Raw genomic sequence first — 20,535 nt, 5'->3', positions numbered from 1 at the left:
AGTTCCATTTTTCTTCATTTGACCTTCACCCTGAAGTACGAATCTATCTTCATTCTTTACTTGCATAATGTGGGAGAAATTGTTGGTCACCTTATCCCTGGTCTTAGCTATTCTAAAATTGCGTCTACTTCCCTCATTTGCTTGTAGTTCCTTATAGACTTCATTCCATGTAACTACCTTTACTATATAACTGCCTGTTTGCCTGTTTGTTTGCCAATGTGAATAATTGTTTATGCTCAGCAGCTCCAGTTTCTGTCACACCACTTCTTAGTGTTAAATTTTGCTTTGACATCTTCCTGTGATTCACTGTTTGGCCACTAAATTTCTTCACCAACAGGATTACTTTTCTCTTGGATGTCTCCAACAGTTCTTCAAGCATTCATTTAAGCACACTTTTAATAACCTTTCACCTTTCTTGTTCTCCCCATGACTGGTGGTATTTCTTGTAAAACCTTTTGTTTGAAGCCACTGCTGATTTATTAGTACATTTTTCTTTGACTTTCTGTTCTATAGGTGGATTCACAGCCTGTTGCTAATAATTTCTGTTGAGTCAATATTTGTTCTCTGATTACGACCTTACAGTTCATTAACTTCCTTCCAGTGTTCCCTTAACATCTCCAAACTGTAATAAAGAGACCCCATCCCAGCTCTTGTACAGCAAACTTTTGCAGGCCTGGGTGAGACAGCTGTGGGCACAGCTCTGCTGCTCAAACATTACAGAAAACAGTCTGAGGCTTGAAGGCTGCTGTACCATTGTAGAGTTATTGAAGACCCCACTCCTATGTCCAAGTTTGTGAGATATCAATATTCCACACCCAAGTAAAAGGGGGGGAAGGAGGAACATAGCATGGAGAATACACAGATCTGGACCTTACTGTAAGCAAAAGAGTTACAAAAAATGAAGAAAACTCAGAGAATAGCAACTTCTTTTTGAATAGATAAGACATTCCATAGAATTCATTGAAAATGGAAGGAAGTAACTATCAAAGAAAATGTGAGTGTTTCAAGAAAATGATAATACTCATATATGCCAACTGCAGTCAGCTTCCTGGAGCACAAAAAAATTGAAAAATGTTCAAGAAAAACATAAGCAAACAGTAAGTTTTAAGAAAACAAAACCATAACAGATGTCAGCTAGATATTTCATTTCAGATGATAAAAAATCTAAGCAGAGGAAGAATTTGTCCAAGCTTTCTTAACACGTTTTTAAAGCCCACGAGATGATCCACCAACACAAGAGTGAACAGTCCAAAAGAAATGCCAAATGAGGTGCATAATACCATTTAACGTATGAAGAAAGGAAAGGTGTGTGTAGATGGTTTTAACAGAAATGATTAATGCCAGAGAAATTTGCAAAATTTACAGAACATTATTTATAGATCCTGTTTGGAAGTAGGCCTAAAAATCAACTGGCATCACAGAGTTATGTATGTTCGACACAATGAAAAAATTGTGCAAATTAACTTTTCCATCCTACTGGGCACAGGTAGAACACAGTTTATCATCACTCAGATTGGTAGTGATGCAGAGACCAGTGGAACAAACAGGAAGTTCCTGCAGTTGATGATGGCAGAGTGTATGAAGCTCACAACTAGCCAGAAGCAAAGTCCAGAGTGTAGTGAAAGTTGTCTTAAGCATGCACACATTATCAGTGTTTTGAATCAAGAAATGTAAACATAGGCAATTTCAATCACTCTGCTATCAATGGTGTGTATCAAAGGCTTCAAGAGAACAGCAAAAACTACAGGACAAGTGCAAGGCTGCAGTATTTGCTAGCACTCACACATCAGTAGATGGGCACACAGACAAACCTGTGGTGGCAGTTATGGTCCACGCTTAGGCAGAAGCTGCAGCCATATCATGAAACTACAGTATCTGTATCAATACTTGGGATGGGTGGAGAATCCAAATCATTGTTGGATAGTAAACTGACAAAGAAGTTAGAGAACCAGTTAAGAAGATTTTACACATTTGGCAGTTGAAGACAATAACTGGACATACAGCAAAATAAATAAACAGAGAAGTAAAAACTACCCTGCATCTGCTAACCAAAAACAGTGGAAACTCCAGGTAGAAATATCACCAATGTACAAAAAGACAGATGGCTACTTACCGTAAAGAAAACTCGTCAAGTTGCAGATGGGTACAAGTAAAAGTTACTCATATATAGTTTTCAGCCACAGCCTTCATCAGTAAAAGACACACACACACACACACACACACACACACACACACACACACACACACACAGACTCCCATCTCTAGCATCTCAGGCTGGAATGCAACATGATGTGGGATGCAAGCAGCAATCTGGAGAGGGTGGGGAAGGGGAATGGTAAGGGATAGTAGTGTACGGGTGGGCAGAGAGACAAACACTGTCTGCTGGAATGTGCAGAGACTAGATTGCTAACAGGCACAGAGTCAGGATGTTGTGGGGCAGGGAAGTGGGGAAAAAAGGAGCAAAAAATAGAGAAAAATGGGAGAAAAGCAGGGAAAGGTTGGTGGATGCCTTAGCAGAGGGCTGCAAATAAACAGGGCGGGAGATGAAAATGGGGAAGAGCTGGTAGGGTAGAGGGGGTGGAAACTTTTGGCCATGATAATTACAGGAGTGGAGAATGTGTGGTAAGTATAACTCCCATCTGCACAGTTCAGAGAAGCTGGTGGTGGAGGGAAGGATCCAGATGACTCGGATAATAAAGCAGCCATTACAATCAAGTGTGTGTCTGCCCCCCCCATGGTAGCTGAGTGGTAGCGCGACAGAATGTCACTCCTAAGGGCCCCAGTTCAATTCCTGGCTGAGTCGGAGATTTTCTCTGCTCAGGAACTGGGTGTCGTGTCCTAATCATCATCATTTCATCCCCATCGACATGCAAGTTGCCAAAATGGCATCAAATTGAAAGACTTGCACCCGGCGAATGGTCTATCCGATGGGAGGCCCTAGTCACACAACATTTACATTTTTTTATTTATCATTGTATTATGTTCAGCTGCATGCTGTACCACATGGAGGTCTGCTTTGCTCTTGGCCACAGTTTGGCAGTGGCCATTCATATTGGTGGACATCTGGTTGGTAGTCATACCAATATAAAAAGCTGTGCAAAGATTGCAGCAGAGCTGTTATATGACATGGCTGCTTTCACAGGTGACCTACCCCCTGGGCTACAAGAAACCTGTGACATGACTGGATTAGGTAATGCTGGGTGGGTAGATTCAGCATGTTTGGCACCTGGGTCTTCCACAGGGATATGATCCTTGTGGCAAGGGACTGGCTTGGGAGTGGCATAGGGATGGGCTAGCATGTTGTGGAGGTTGGATGAGTGATGGGACACCACTTTAAGAAGGTTGGAAAGTATCTTGGGTAGGATGGTCCTCATTTCAGGGACACAATGATAGGTGGTCAAAGCACTGGCAAAGGATGTGGTTCAGTTGTTCCAGTCCAAGGTGGCACTGAGTGATGAAGGGGACACTCCAGTGTGGCTGGTTCTTGAGAGTGGTGGGAGGATTTGGGCATCTGAGGGGAAATGGCACAGGAGATCTGTTTGCAGACTAGGTCTGGGGGATAGTGCCTGTCTATGAAGGCCTTGGTGTGGCCCTCAGCGAACCGAGCATGGGAGTTTTTGTCACTGCAGATACACCGTCCCCAGATAGCCTGACTATTTTGACAGCTGTCATACCTTTCACATCGAAAAATCCCTCCCATATAGCCTGGCTACCTGGGGACAGCATATCTGCAGTGACAAAAAGTTCCTTGCTTAGTATGCTGAGGGTCTCACCAAGGCCTTCCTAGACAAGCACTATCCTCCAGACCTAGTCCACAAACAGATATCCTGTGCCATTTCCCCTCATACCTCGAATTCTCCCAGCACCCCTAAGAACCAGCCACAAAAGAGTGTACCCTTCATCACCCAGTACCAACCAGGACTGGAATAAATGAATCATATCCTTCATCAGGGCTTCGATTACCTGTCATTGTACCCTGAAATGAGGGCCATCCTACCAAAGATACTTCCCACCCCTCCTAAAGTAGTGTTACGTCACCCAGCCAACCACCACAACATCCTAGTCAATCCCTATGTGACCCTCAATCCCACCCCTTTGCCTCAAAGATCATATCCTTTTGGAAGACCGAGGTGCAAAACCTCCCAAATTCACCCACTCAGCACTTTATCGTACCCCATCAGGGGCTAGGACATTTTTGAAAGCAGACATGTCATATACCACCTCTGCTGCAATCATTTTATTTTGATATGACTACCAACCAGCTGTCCACCAAGATGAATGGCCACCGCCAAACTGTGGCCAAGAGCAAAGTAGACCACCCTGCGGCACAGCATGCAGCTGAACATAACACACTTGATTGTAATGGCTGCGTTTTACAACCCGAGCCATCTGGATCCTTCCATCCACCACCAGCTTTTCTGAACTGGGCAGATGGAAGTTGTCCATAAAATACATTCTATACTCCCATAATTATCCCAGCCTCCACCTATGGTAGCGTACTGTCCCCACACTCACCACCCAACAGTTCCCACCTCTTCTGTCCTATCACTCCCCAGTCTCATCTCCTAATGTTTTTTATTTTCAGCCCTCTGCCAATGCATCTGATCATCTTTCCCCACTTCTCTCCTTTTTTGCTCCTTTTTTTTCCCCACTTGCGTGCTCCACAATCTTCTGACACTGCAGCTGTTGGTGATCTAGTCCCTCCACACTCCAGCAGACAGCTTTTGTCTCTCTCCCCACCCGTACTCTACTATCCCTTCCCGCATCCTATGTGATGTTACATTCTGGCTCAATATGCTGGTATTGGTGGTCATGTTTGCCAAACTAATATAGACTTCACATTTAAGCTTCCAATAGGTCTCAAATGGGAAGTCTGCAGTCAGTATGTATTACCATTTTGACTTATGACAGTGAGTCATGGACTTCTTTGTTAAAATGAAAGAAATTCTTAGTGTTATTCAGTAAGCAATGGGAGATGGGAGTGACAAGACTACAAATACATGGCTCAAGGAACAGTCTGGAAAGGCAGCTGTAATTACGACTGCAATAAAAATGAAATGGAGGTAGGCACAACAAGGACAAAGAACTTTTTTTTGCTGGGTTCCATGAGACACGAAAACAACAAGACAACAACCTAATATGGGTGGATGACCTCAGAAAGCCTGCAGGAGGTACAATGATGTATACAGCTCAAGACTATAAGGAATGGAGGAATGGAAAAGTCTGGGAGGAGGCCTCTATGCAGCAGTGGTTTTCAAATCACTGCTGCTAATGGTGATAATTATGATGCAATGAGCCTTTCTTGAGCACAAGTCAGTTTTAGCCATTTTACTTGGCCTAAAGTGATGTTAAATCTGAAAACACTGGAGACGATAAGACCAAACTGCATTAAACGTCATCAGGATGAACAAAGTGGAAAAAAAGGTAGTAAAAGGAAATAACAAATATTCAGGAAAGATCTTTTTTATTGACTTAAAAGTCAAAGAGAAGGAAAAGAAAGAAGGAGAAGAAAAACACAAAAACAGAAACAAAAACAAGAATAAAGTAGTGAGCTATTTTGAAATATACAGCATTCCAGATGATTTTTTACCAGCACCTTCAAATTCTGCAATGCATTATCTATCTAATTTTCCTTTTCTGGTTTCTTTTGCAGTAAAAATCTTCTGGAGGAAAAAATTTAAGGCTTCTAAAATTAAGGGACTGTGTCAACTATTTTTTGTTGCTGGCACCTCCACTACAATTTCACATGGTGCATACATTTTTTTCATCTCAAGCCATGTAGTACTTTTTACATTCTTTTGCAAAACTGCATATACATAACATTCATTCAAAAGCAACTGCACTTCACTCTTCAATGTAACAATGAAAAACCGTATAATAAAATTTTATGACTATTACAATATCAGTGATATGCTGTTATGTTGACCTTATAGCCCAAGTAGTGATTTATGAGTTCACATCAGAAAATTTACAAAGACATACTTTAGACAGTACAAGAAGTTTAAATGCAATAAGTACATATTATTTCCAGGGGAGAAACTTTACAAAAATGACATTCTGGTGCTCCCATATCACTCACTCAACATAAAAAAATAATATATTTCCATCAGATATTAAGTCACTATGGACAAAATCTGTTATAAAATAAGGAAGCATGTATTTATCTGCAATATATAAGTCAGACTGTAATATTTAAAAACCTATTTTCATTGACAATGTGTATGGATATAAGAGAATCAAATAACTACTTTTTCATATTTCCAGGAAACTTTTTTGGTGCTAGTAGTATGTTTTCAGCTAACTTGATTCCATTCTAGTGAAAAAAGGAAATCACATAATTTATATCAAAAGGAAGACTCACTTGAGAAAAATATAAAATTATGAGACAGAACTACTAATTACTACTTACCTACAGGAGAAGAAATTTCAGTATTGCCGATAGACATATATAAAAATTCATACACTGTTCTAGCTTTCTGAACTACTATGTCCTTCCTCTGGGAAGAGAGATGGATGCATTGTGGACTATTAAGAAGCAAGGGCAAGTCACTCAACTCCAGGAGAGGAACCTATGGACCTATTTCGTGTATGTCTATCAGCAGTATTGAAATTTCATCTGCTGAGGCTATGTAGTGGCCAGAAGCTGTATCATAATAACTTGCAGTCCTAGAGACATGCCTGTTATTTTCAGTCTTCCCTAACCAATACCTGTTTTCTCCCTTGAATAAGGAACTCTCAGTTCCATAAACAAGAATATTTTCTTCTACTTTTAAATGTGCATACTGGCAGTACTTGGAACTTCACCTCCTGAAAGTGTGTGCTGGCTTGCCATTCTGTCTCTTTGTTATTTTAGTTTTATCCAGTGACTTTTTTAATGTTGATATCAGCTGCTCTTTTGACTTGGTGTTCTGTATGTTTTGGATGAGAAGTTGAAATGTCCAGAGTTTGGTCTTCAGTTAGTCATACAATTTTCTCCTGCAATTTACTGTGACTTTCACCTCTGGCAATTGTTTGTGATATAAAAAAATTCTAAGGTGACTGCAGTGTGCATTTAACACTAAACTGTTAAGTTCCCTGATAACTGGCTGAGTTATTCCATTCACAGATCAGAGGACAAGGGAATAACATTTATGAGAAACATAACAACTAGAGCATTGTGTGTTTTTCAAATCAATCTTCAAGTAGATACGTCACTTTAATTTTAATTTACTAATTATTTATTTCAATGTAACTATTTTTCCCTTTCATGGTAATGTAAATCACAGTATATCTTCATCGAACGAGATAATGAACAGTAAATTGTAAGTTGACACTTTTAACAGGATTGCAAAGTGTTCAATAATGCTGTACAAATGAGAGTTCCGTAAAGATGCATGGCCACAAACGGTTTACATCAACTAAATAAAATATTATGTTGAAGAACACATTTTGGCATTTGGATTCCTGCTCCCAGTATCAATACCATACAACCTAGAGATGAGAAATGGCTCTCCAACCAATGACTTTCATGGTCCTCCAATCTTAATTTATAATTTATTACCCTTTGCTTTTTCATTTTTTGCATCTCTCCCATTTTCTACCTTGTTTTCTCTCCATTTTTCTATTTTTTATGTCTCTTATTTCAAAACTCTACTTTATTAAATTTATTTATTTTCAGTTTTCCCCCATGTTGTCTCTCTAATCACATATTTCTTCATGATTTTGGCTGTCATTATTTGTTTACCTTCTTTACCATAATTTTCTCTCTTCAGCATTTCCTATTAACTACGCATTGCACTGCAGTAAATTTATGGAAAACCATGTAATTTTCCACTTTAAGTGATAGTGATTATTAGTTTCCACTTTTAGTTTCTCACTATAATTATCATCATGAATCCTGTTCTCTAGCAGTTCATCAAGCACGCAAAATTTAAATATTAAACTATTTCATCATATGGGCAAATGCATACAGGACAAGAGAAAGTAAAAGCAAGATGAAGCAAGCAAATTAGGTAGTTAAAGTCATTTCTTCCAAGGACAGTGTATGCACCCCATGCCACTTGCAGCACAACATGCTACAAATTACAATACAAAGCCAAACACAAACATACAATAATAAGAGAAATCGATACTCACAGGGACCATTGTTACTGTCGGGGGCTGTGGATGGAGATAGAAAATACATCAGTCTAGATACAGTACTTCAGCAGCATTTTCTATCATTATTGAATTAACAGTAATGTAATAATTATTTCCCATGCATTTGTATTTAACTACAGAAATAATCCTAGCTATTCAGATGATCTTTATTATTTTTCTTCAAATGTCATTTGGGCAAGTTACTTACACCAGCCATGTATTTCCTAAATCCTGAAGTTAATTTCACTATTAGTTCATAGTAGTAAACTGTTTCCACTGGAAGTTAAATGCAAATGAGAAGAAGTAAAGTTCAAGCAGGTTTTGAATTTATCTATAGATTAATCCCAAACCTGGACTGAAATCTGAGGAAATAATCCCTCATCCTCAATTACTTTACAGCTCATAATGACAGCAGGGCCCATAACCATATCATGTCAGATTTTGAGACTAAAGTCTAATTTAGTGCATCAGTCAGTAAACAACATGGTATTTATATTAGCAAATGCACAAAATGCTCATAGTGAACATTACTACTATTGCAAAAGACACTCATCAGTGATTGTTACTGTAACCATGATCTAATATGCTCTTTAACTGCACTGTCATGAAGCATGTTGCTACAGAACTTCCATGCACATCACCAGTGCAAACTGAAGAGCACTTACCTGTGTTAAAGTCTAAGGCAAATTCCTCGTACTCATTTCCTTTCACAATGCTGTAAATAAGTTTCCTGCCAAGTGGAGATTCAGCCTGTATACTAACAGCAAGAGAAGAATGTAATTCAATACTTTCTAAAACACTGTCTGTGTAGAACTGTTTGTCAAAAACAGGCATGGATCTGTCAATAACTTTTATATGAACAGGCATCTCTGTAGAGCATGGCGTGATACCTTAAAAGATAATAATAATCTTGTTACACACATAAAATTCTCAGAACAAAGCACACTTACAGCTTTGTCTTACAAACATTATGATTTTAGGAACATGCATTTAAAAAATACAGCTTGATATCAAATGTATAAAGGAATACACTAGCATACCTCCATCATAGGCAGCAATTACAAGTTCATATTCCCTATTATGCCCTTCCAAGCTCTGTTTCAGTGTAATTTCACCACTCTTTCTGCATACTTTGAAGAGCTCTCCATGGCCTTTTATTAGTTCATACCTCACTTCACCATTTTCTCCTTTATCCAGATCAACTGCATGGACCTGCAAATGTTGTGTGTATGTATAAGAAACTAGTGATGTAAATACTTGCAACAAAATGAAAACAAACTATATTCTCATTTACCGCAAAGTAATATTTACAAAAGCAATAAGAATGCTGGAAGAAGCCTGTAAGCAACAGTAGGACACTAACGGCTAATGACAAAACCCCCAAGAAGCATACTATTCACAAATTAATTTATTACTTAGTTTTACTTCAACAAAAGGTCCTGATATGCATTAAGAAACAAATAAGAAAAAAAATAATAATTTTCTGTACTCAAGACCTTTGGAACTCAGATTTGCATGGTTGTGTGTGTAGAAAACTAACATAGGATAAAGAGTTGTACATATTCAATGTTTTGCAATCATAATTACTATGAAGAAGTAGCTCTCAGTCAGCTTCATACGAGCTGCAGTGCATGTCTTTAGTTTAGTGCAAGTTTAGGTAATTTTTAACTATGTCTTGTCCGTTGTGTGTGCTTGTCTCTACTTCCCACAGCTTCCCCCCCCTCCCCCCTTTCCACACCCCAATGACTCTGAAACAATATTATTGAACAGATGGAAATACGGAAAGGCTCTGAACTTTCTATATTAGACTTGACTTGATCGGTTAGATTATTTGAATAGAGGAAACAACAGAATGTAAATGTAGCTCAAAGCAAAGAGAACAGACATATCAAAAGTAGCTGAACAATCTACATCTCCAGGTACATCTATACTCCGCAAACCATTGTGAAGAGTATAGCAGAGGGAATGTTCCATTGTACCAGTTATTAGGGTTTCTTCCTGTTCCATTCAGGAGCACAGGAAGAATGTTTGAATGCCATTGTGCAAGCAATAATTATTCTAACCTTATCCTCACAATCCCTATGTGAGCAATACATAGGGGGTTGTACTATGTTCCTAGTGTCATCATATAAAACTGGTTCTTGAAACTCTGTTAGTAGTCTTTCTTGGGATAATTTATGTCTATCTTCATATCCTTCATTATCTCTGTGACACTCTGCCATGGATCAAACACACCTGTGACCATTTGTGCTGCCCTTCTCTGTATACTTTCAATATCTCCTGTTAGTCCTATTTGCTATGGATCCCACACACTTGAGCAATATTCTAGAACTGGTCACACTAGTGATTTTTAAGCAATCACCTTTGTAGACTGACTGCACTTCCCCAGTATTCCACCATAAACCGAAGCCTACCACTGCCTTACCCACGACTGAGCCTTTGTGATCATTCCACTTCATATCCCTACTGTGTAACATCCAAGTACTTGTATGAGTTGGCCAATTCTAACAATGACTCATTGATATCTCATTCATACGACACTAAGTATTTTTGTTTGGTGAAATCTGACTGAATATTTAAGCAGTTTCTTTCAGAAAGTACCTCATTATAGATAACTCCATCAACTGCAAAAACTCTGAGATTACTATTACTACTGTCCAGAAGCTTGCTAATGTACAATATGAATATCAAGGATGCCAACACACTTCCCTGTGGAAAACTCCAAGTTACTACACATGATGATGTCTGTCCACCCAAGATAACATCCCCACCAAAAAGATCTCATTCCAGCTACAAATTTCACTTGATATCTCATATGCTCAAACTTCTGACAATAAGCATAGGTGTGGTACCAAGTAAATGATTTTCCAAAATCAAGAAATACTGCATCTACCTGATTGCCTTGATCCAAAACTTTCAGGATGTCATGTGAGAAAAGTGTGAGTTGGGTTTCAAACATTTGATGTTTGGGTTCCAAATGATAGGCATTTTCAGAATCTGTGCTGATTGGCATTGAGAAGGCCTTCCTGTTAAAGATACATCATTATGTTTGAGCTCATGATATGTTCTAAGATTCTACACCATGTCGATGTAAAGGATATCAGATGGTAGGGTTGTTGATCACTTCTGCTACTCTTCTTGAGGCGGGTGTGAGATGTGTTTTTTTTTTCCCAAGAACTGGGCATTGTTTTTTGTTCAAAGGATAGATTACAGTTAGAACAGGGGCTAACTCAGCCACAAATTCAGTATAGACTCTAGTGGGGAATCCATCAAGCCCTGGAGCAGTACAAAATAGCCAGCTCTGTGCTGGATGTTAGCTATGTGATATATGCTCACAGTTACCCAAGAATGAATTTTCTATTTTTCCATAAGTTACATCGTTTTTATTACAACTGTGGATTTCACAAACTGGGTCACACACAGGGAAATGAAGAATACAAATAAAACTCACCCTACTTCTATGTAACCAATCACTGGTATCTGCAGTAGTTTCAGAAAGTTTGCCATATCATGTGATGAAACATGTCAGGGTTTCCTTAAGCCAAGTGTGTGTGCCTCTGAACATATAAACAAAGTGTCCTACTTCTGTTTCAGGAACATTGCTGAAAGTATTATGAGTATTGGAAATTCCACAATGACAATAATAAATGATACATGCAAGTCAAAAACTGCAGTGAAACTATATTTGGACAGGTGGAAGGTGAGCTACAGTTTAACACAAATGTTTTAACCTTATATTTTAAAAAAATGGAGAAAAGTTTCTAGAAAGGAATAAAGAAACATGAATTCTGATATCATTCTTTTACTAATGAGATGCATCATCTTGCAGGAAATCACATGCAACCTTCTTTTGTTCTCTGGTGATGGTGTCACTGACGAATTATGTTCAGGGTCACTAATAAAAGTATAGTAAGAGAGAGAGAGAGAGAGAGAGAGAGAGAGAGAGAGAGAGAGAGGGGGGGGGGGGGAGAGATAGAGAGAGAGAGAGAGGAAGAAGAAGAAGAAACTACGAATCAATACATTAAAAAAAAAAAAAAACTTACTTTTGTAATACTGTCTCCTTTTTGTGCATCAACAGATACAACTGCATAGTATGGCAGATTAACGAACATTGGACAGTTATCATTTATGTCCAAAATTGTTACATTCACCATTACATGGGCCACTCTTGGTTGTTCTTGACCTGGTTGATCACTGCGTGCCTGAAATAAAAGCAACAGATTTATTTTTTAGACTAAATCAATTACTTGAAAGGAGAAGTAAATGTGAATTGATGTGAGAAAAAGAAGAACGTACTTCAACTATTAACTCATATTTGTCCTTAAGTTCTCTGTCAAATCTCTTTCCTGTTGTTCTAATAGCACCAGAAGTGGAACCAATTTCAAACATATCTGTTGGATTCAATATGTTAAATACAATATGTTCATTCAGTGCACTTCCTAGAACATTTACTACAGCCACAGTCATAACTTTTGTTGAATTTTCTATTATAGTTCCCAAATATACATCTTTTTGAAATTTCAGGCCTGATTTCTCTGACTGTTCGACTTTAATGTTGACTTGTGCTACACTGGAAAACTTCCCATCAGAGACTCTTAAGTGCAAACGATGAAACTGTCTAATATGTGTTGCATCTGATACTGTTATTACTCCAGTGTCCGAATCAACAGCAAACACTTCACCCCTATTACCATCAATTATGTCATATCGCAGATGTGTGCTTTCTGCAGAATCAGGATCTGCTGCGACAACCTGAACAACTGCAACATTCTGATATGTAGGCAACAACAGTGTTGCATTGTACTCAGTCTGAGTGAAGTGTGGTGGACAATCATTAACATCTGTTACACTTATTTCCACTGTTGCAGTATTTTCTGAGTACAGCTGAGGTTTCCCCAAATCTGAAACCTTAACATGGAAATGAAACTCGGGTATAGTTTCGTGGTCCAAATTCAACACAGTTCGTATTGCTCCTAAAACACAAGAAAAAATTATTATGTTAAAAAAATCACCATTCCAAACTACGTAAACTGATTAAAGAACTTAATTCCAGAAACATTTTACAGTAATAATTTAAGCATGTTAAACATTATTTGAGCTGCAGGTAACAAATGATTAGTATTAAAACTAAATTTAGATACCTGTGCTGGAATCTATATGAAAGAATTTGCGTGGCAGTGCTTCAATAATATCATAATTTAGAAGACCATTCAGTTCAGAATCATCATCCCTTGCTGTGATAACAAGGGGAGAAGTGTTGTTTGTAAGAACAAGTGAACCAATTGATGTGCCTTCACTTATGACACCTTGATACAATGGCTGTAAAAATCTAGGTGCATTATCATTCTTGTCCAGAACATGAACAATGACACTGCATTGGGTTTTGGCACCAGCCTAAAAACAAATCCACAAGAACTGTTAGATTGACATATGTGAGCAGTCTATGAGTACAGGAAATTATTCAGAAATCGTTTGTATGAAAATAAAAATACCAATTTGAATTTTAGGATTGATTTCCAAAATCAAGCAATGGAAAATCCAGGAGGAAATAACAATATAAAAATTTTTGTTGGAAATACAATGAAAATATTGACTAATAAAATATATGTTATTCAAATTAATATTTTGCATAATACAATTCTATTAAAATTATCACCAAAGCAAAACTGGGCGTTGTGCCATATAAAGTGGACAGTTATTAATAATGAAGAGAGATATCTGAAAAATGCTTAGGTTGTAACATAAAAAGGAACAGTACTGTGAAGGTGGCACACACCTTGAACACACAACAATACGCAAACATTGGAGGTCTACACTGTTCCCAGAATGATTATCAACTTACCATATTTGTTGCTTCAATAGTTAGATTATAAAATTTACAAAACTCATAATCTAACTGCCTTTTTGTTATTATAACACCAGTACTTGGGTTTATAAAAAACATATCATCCTTATTTCCACTTTTAATTTCATAAAATAGTGATGAAGTACTTCGAGCTTCCAGATGCTTTACATATGTTCCTACTGGTTGATTCTCATATATTTCAGCAGCATGTTCTTGTTTTAGAAACCTAGTGCAAGAACATGTTGTCAGTTACTTTGTCCACATATTGTATTAAAGTAACTACATTTTAAAAAATTGGTAGAATTAATTTTAATGCTACATATACCTTGGAGGGGCATTGTCTGCCATTGTCACCATGATATGAACAGGGATCGTAGCTGACAAAGAAGGTGATCCGTGGTCAGTAGCTTTTACAACCAGCATATATTCAGACATAACACCAATATCCAATTCTCTCGCCACATGTACAATACCTAGTGATGGATCAATGCTGAACACATTTCCAATATTTCCTGAAATGAAAAATTTCAGTGTCAGACTGGAAGTTCATCATATAATATGATCCATTTCGAAAGCTTATTCAACATTGTGCACATGTATCTGTTGAAATAACATTATGAACTCTTGATTTTTACAACAATTAACATTTTGACTACAGTAAAAGTGTCTACAGCAAATTATATCTTCCATGACTCACTCTGAAGAACTTAGAAGAGACATCATGTTAATGTTATGCAAACCTGCCCACATCTTTGATAACGGTGTCAAGGCAGTGAGGAGGAGAGGTCACAAATTTTGTTCATGTTTGTCATATTCAGCTACGTCATGCACTTGTAAATAGATGCTGCACAGTTACCAAATTGCAGAAATGTTGGTTGCTGGGTTTTGACCATTGTTCCAAACAGTTCCATAGTTTTCTGTGGGATTAAATTGGGTGAATTAGTGGCCCAGTTCAAGTGCTACAGAGTGCCAGAGTGTTTATCAAATCAGCAATGTATGCATGAAGCCCTGTGAACATGTGTTCCCAAGTGACCAGTGTGCTTTTGTAAGGGGGTGATTAATTTTTGCCAGAGCACTTATTTAAACAATGTCCACTGCTCTTTATTCCTAAATCCAACGTCAACTGTAACTTTTCTGGCATTACTAAATTTGTACTGATGACTACTAGGTTTCTCTGTTAAAAGAAGATGATCATTCCATTCTCTCAAAGCACAGCAGCACTGTATTTACACTAAAGTGTAGCACAAAGTTTTGTCTCATTGTTCCACAGAAGATAAGACTAAAATATGACCTAATGGAAGATGGGTACACAACACTATAAAACATGCACCATTGATCTGTACAGCTGAAGACCTCAACGTACTGAGAACTCTGGAAGAGGCCTGTATATGACAGTGGAAGTCAAATGAACACTGGTGAGGAGGAGGAGCAATGCACACAGGTAAGTGTCTATTACAGGTGCCACACTTTAAAAACAATGTACCAGAGCTCAGATAGTCATCTTGCAAACAGCCACTCCTGATTTCAGCTACAGTAACACTTGGAGGGCATAGGGTCGGAGTGGGGTGGTGGTGGTGGTGGTGGTGGTGGTGGTGGTGGTGGTGGTGGGGAGGGGGGGCCTTGAATGTCTATCCGTACAGACAGGGAAGATTAATATCAATGAAACTACAACCACTTAAAACCAAACCAAAAAATCTATTTATTAGGTAGCAGCATACCGACATATACAGGTAAAAGGTGAAACATTAACAAACATTCAGAAGTTGCGGTTCTTTCATCTAAACTAAGAGAGAAAATGAGTAAAATAAATTATTGCAATGATTAGTCAGGAAAGTCACTGAAGTGGTAATTCAAAGACGACACTGCAAGCAAGTTCAGGATACAAAAAACAACAATGATTTCAAAATAACAATTAAATACAACAGAAACAACAATGAAATACAACACACTGGATTTAAAATGTAAAGAGGGAAGGAAACTACAAGCAAAACACAAGAAGGAAAGTAAAAACAAAAGACAACTAAAGAAAATTTGACTGCAAAAAAGAAAGTGGCAGAGAAAACAGGAACAGTTGTACGAAGGGGGTAAAATTGCAAAGTGAGAGGGAAAGGAAGTTATAAGGGAGAGAAAGATGTCACTGCCCATGCTACTGCCTTCAGGAGCATATACTGCTGGCATAGATTGACTGTCTGGATCATACTGAACATCTGCAAAGACGAATGTCTATCTCCTTACTTGCAATGATACCTTTTTTTGGGAAATGAACAATACTCTTTTTATGGTGCATTATAAATTGTGTAACTACGTATTCCATGTTTTGTACTTCACTGCCAGTGTTTCATCTTTTCTAGGGCTTACAGCATCAGCTAATTCATGGTTAGGAATATTTTATCTTTTAATTTTTGAGCTCACTGTATCCTATCATTCTTCCATTCCTCTCCATCTCTCTGGACACTTTAGTTCACCCATTCTGCCACAAGAATATTTTCGTAACTGAATACTACCTTCTCGCAACTCATTATGTTTATGATCCACCATTTTAACATCAGAAAAATCATCACAAGTAGCCATGAAACTCTTAAGGGTTTCGTAGTACTCACAATATCAGCCTCCCCCCCCCCCCCCTCTCTCTCTCTCTCTCTCTCTCTCTCAACTGTCATTGTTAGCTACAGAGTTGTTGTCATTAACCACATATTATTTTGGTTCTATTCCATATACTATGTTAACTTACAAATTGATTACTTTAAAATTACTTGCATCATATAGTTCAAATAAATGATGTAGGTTACCTGATGTAATTGAATATTTTATTTTGGCATTTTCTCCTCTGTCTCTGTCAATTGCATACACCTGAACAACTGCAGTTCCTATACTTGATGTTTCAAAAACTTTTCCTTGAATGAGTTGGCTTGTGAACTCTGGCGGGTGATCATTGTGGTCATGAACAGTCACAATAACTCGGGCATAATTCCTTTTAGATGGTGTCCCCTGATCTCGAACCATTACAGTGAGTACGTGCTCTTCCACAGTCTCCCTACAGAGAGAAAGAAAAAATAAATATTTTACCATATTTCTACACTAGTGTACATGTATATTTATTGCACTGATCTGTTATTATGAATATAGTGTACAGAGTGTCAATATTTTATAATGTTCTTTTAGACTGCTGGTATGATACACACTGCTTCTTTACAGCTTACAAATACTGCAAATAATTTTTCAATCACTTGTACAATGATAAAAGGAGAAGCATTTTTGATCCTCCATTGAAATTAACTGAACATATGACATTACTGGCCAGAAGATCCCATCTGGGCATTTTCACTCGCCTGGTGCAAGTCTTTCTATTTGACATCACTTCATCAACTTACATATCGATGAAGATAAGATAAAATGATTACAACATAATACCCAGTCCTTGACTGAAGAAAACCTCCAACCCAGCTGGTAATCAAACCGAGGGCCCTGGAATCTAGAGGCAGCGACACTAACAGGCAGTGACACTAACCATGAGTTCCACATCTACATTCCACAAGCCATCTTATGGTGTGTGGTGGAGGGAACTTTTGTGTACCAGTTTCACTTCCCCTTTTTCTTGTTTCTGTCACATATGGTTCATGCAAAGAATGGTTGCTGGTAAGACTTCATGTGGGCTCAAATCTCTCCAGGTTTATCTTCCTGATCTATTCACAAGATATACAGAGGAGGAAACAATATATTGGTTGCCTCTGTTAGGAATGTATGCTCTTGTAATTTTAACAGTAGACCTACTGTGATCCAAAATGCCTCTCTTGCATATTTGCCACTGGAGATGGCTGGGCATCTCTGTGATACTTTTGCACTTACTAAATGAACCTGTAATGAAACATTGTGCCCTTCTTTGGATCTTCACTGTTTCCTCTATCAGTTCTGTCTGGTCTGGATCCGGTACTGATCATCAGAATTTAAGTATTGGTTGAATGAGTGTCTTGTAAGCTACTCCTTTGCTGATGGACTACATTTCCTTAGGATTCTTCCAATGAATCTTAGTCTGGCATCTGCCTCACCTGTGATTAATTTTATGTGGTTGTTCCACTTCAGATCACTCCGTATTTATTCCCCTACACAGTAATTGCTTTCAGTGATCATTCTGCAGTTGTGTAATCATATAATAAAGGGTCTTTATGACCAAGTATTTGCAATACACTACATTTGTTTGCATCGAAGGTAAATTGCGAGTCCCTGCACCAAGCATCGATCCTCTGCAGGTTTTCCTGCAGTTTGCTACAAATTTCTAGCCTTGCGATTTCTCAGTATACAAAAGCATTATCCACGAAAAGCCTCATGAACCTTCTGATGTTATCTACTAGGTCATTTATATGTATTGTGAAAAACTATGGTCCTATAACACTCCCCTGGGCCAAGCCCAGATTTGTTTAAGGACTTCTTTTTGTTAAGAATGACATGCTGTGTTCCGTTTGCTAGAAACTCTTCAATGTAGTTGGCCTGATATTCTGTCACTCATATTTTGTTCATTAGGCACCTGCAGAACTGTATCAAATGCGTCTCAGTAGTCTCATGGACGAATGGAGTGAGCTGGGTTTCACATGATTGTAGCTTTCAGAAAGCCTGTTGGTTCATACAGAAATGGCATAATATGTGATCATAAAATATTTTTCAGAATTCTGCAACAGACTGATATCAGTTTTGTGCATCTTGCTCAACAACCGTTCTTGAGAATGACCATGCTTTTTCCCAATCATTAGGAACACTTTCATGTTTTCACATGCTCTGTGTAGAACCAAATTGGTATCCCATCAGGTCCAGTGGCCTTTCATCTGTTGTGTGATTTCAGTGGCTTTTCTATCCTTTTGTTACTTATTTTGATATGTGTTATTTTGTCACTCATGAGAAGGCTTAAAGGAGGGGTTACAGTATGATCTTCCTCGGTGAAACAGTTTTTCAAAAAGGTGTTTAGTATTTCTACCTTTTCTGTGTCATTCTCTGTTTCAGTGCCACTATGTTCACAGAGTGTCTAGACAGATGGCTTTAATCAGTTTATAGTATAAAGATCTGGGATAAGTGGGGCTGCTACTGTACATGTGATGAAGTGGCAGGTTGTGGTGGTGATGGTGGTACTTGGCACGGGTTGCTAGAAAACTCAACTCTAAGATATAATATCTTTTATTGTCTTGAGTTACAATGCTGTAATGCTGCAATGCCTTTGGATATGCTTCTTCAGCTTCTTCAGATGTGTGATTCACTAGTGGTGCCATTGCTGTTGGAAGGTCACAGGGATGGGATGGCCATTTGATGCCCATGTCCTACTTTGTGGACACTGTTTACCACACTCAGTAGCCCATGCCTGAATTAGCACTATGTGTCTGTGATTGAAGAGTGCAAATGACATGAATGTTTTGGCGAATTCTCGTAGGTGTCCACTGCTACAGTGTTAGAGGCTCTCACTGGTGTGGGTGGATGATGGCAGTATTTCCCTGACTGTGAATGGCTGCCCTCCGTGGCAGGAGATCTGTTGCTACTGTGTAGCCTGGGGACGGCTCATCCATTATGTCATTCTACATCCACAGGCACAGACTTAGAACCATGAACTGGTCTGGTGGAGACGCCTGCCCAGACTGGCATCAGCTGCCAGCTGGACCAATGAGGCTTGCATGGACCCAATCTTGCAGAGGTTGCACCCAGACTGCATACAGGGTGTTACAAAAAGGTACAGCCAAACTTTCAGTAAACATTCCTCACACACAAATAAAGAAAATATGTTATGTGGACATGTGTCCAGAAACGCTTACTTTCCATGTTAGAGTTCATTTTTTACTTCTCTTCAAATCACATTAATCATGGAATGGAAACACACAGCAACAGAACGTACCAGCGTGACTTCAAACACTTTGTTACAGGAAATGTTCAAAATGTCCTCCGTTAGCAAGGATACATGCATCCACCCTTCGTCGCATGGAATCCCTGACGCGCTGATGCAGCCCTGGAGAATGGTGTATCGTATCACAGCCATCCACAATACGAGCACGAAGAGTCTCTACATTTGGTACCGGGGTTGCGTAGACAAGAGCTTTCAAATGCCCCCATAAATGAAAGTCAAGAGGGTTGAGGTCAGGAGAGTGTGGAGGCCATGGAATTGGTCCACCTCTACCAATCCATCGCCCACCGAATCTGTTGTTGAGAAGCGTAAGAACACTTCGAATGAAATGTGCAGGAGCTCCATCGTGCATGAACCACATTGTGTTATACTTGTAAAGGCACATGTTCTAGCAGCACAGGTAGAGTATCCCATATGAAATCATGATAACATGCTCCATTGAGCATAGGTGGAAGAACATGGGGCCCAATCAAGACATCACCAATAATGCCTGCCCAAACGTTCACAGAAAATCTGTGTTGATGACGTGATTGCACTATTGCGTGCGGATTCTCATCAGCCCACACATGTTGATTGTGAAAATTTACAATTTGATTATGTTGGAATGAAGCCTCATCTGTAAAGAGAACATTTGCACTGAAATAAGGATTGACACGTTGTTGGATGAGCCATTCACAGAAGTGTACCCGTGGAGGCC

The 20,535-nt window shown here is 38.6% G+C and overlaps 1 protein-coding gene across 1 annotated transcript in view; it reads right to left on the bottom strand.

The window, feature by feature from the left end:
• The window catches only part of LOC126412870 (fat-like cadherin-related tumor suppressor homolog), an 894,730-nt gene that overhangs the window by 87,918 nt on the left and 786,277 nt on the right, over window positions 1-20,535 (bottom strand). The window contains exons 12-20 of the mRNA XM_050082746.1: window positions 16,753-16,997; window positions 14,289-14,475; window positions 13,961-14,189; window positions 13,260-13,512; window positions 12,415-13,091; window positions 12,162-12,320; window positions 9,159-9,330; window positions 8,784-9,008; window positions 8,116-8,139 (exon numbers count right to left, since the gene is read on the bottom strand). Coding sequence (XP_049938703.1) covers window positions 8,116-8,139; window positions 8,784-9,008; window positions 9,159-9,330; window positions 12,162-12,320; window positions 12,415-13,091; window positions 13,260-13,512; window positions 13,961-14,189; window positions 14,289-14,475; window positions 16,753-16,997 — 2,171 coding nt within the window. The remainder of the gene's footprint in view (window positions 1-8,115; window positions 8,140-8,783; window positions 9,009-9,158; window positions 9,331-12,161; window positions 12,321-12,414; window positions 13,092-13,259; window positions 13,513-13,960; window positions 14,190-14,288; window positions 14,476-16,752; window positions 16,998-20,535) is intronic.

Source organism: Schistocerca serialis, chromosome 7 (genome assembly GCF_023864345.2).
Source record: "Schistocerca serialis cubense isolate TAMUIC-IGC-003099 chromosome 7, iqSchSeri2.2, whole genome shotgun sequence".
NCBI classification, from domain to species: Eukaryota; Metazoa; Arthropoda; class Insecta; order Orthoptera; family Acrididae; genus Schistocerca; species Schistocerca serialis.
Note: the sequence above shows the minus strand (reverse complement) of the source record. Positions and strands in the feature narration are given on the sequence as shown.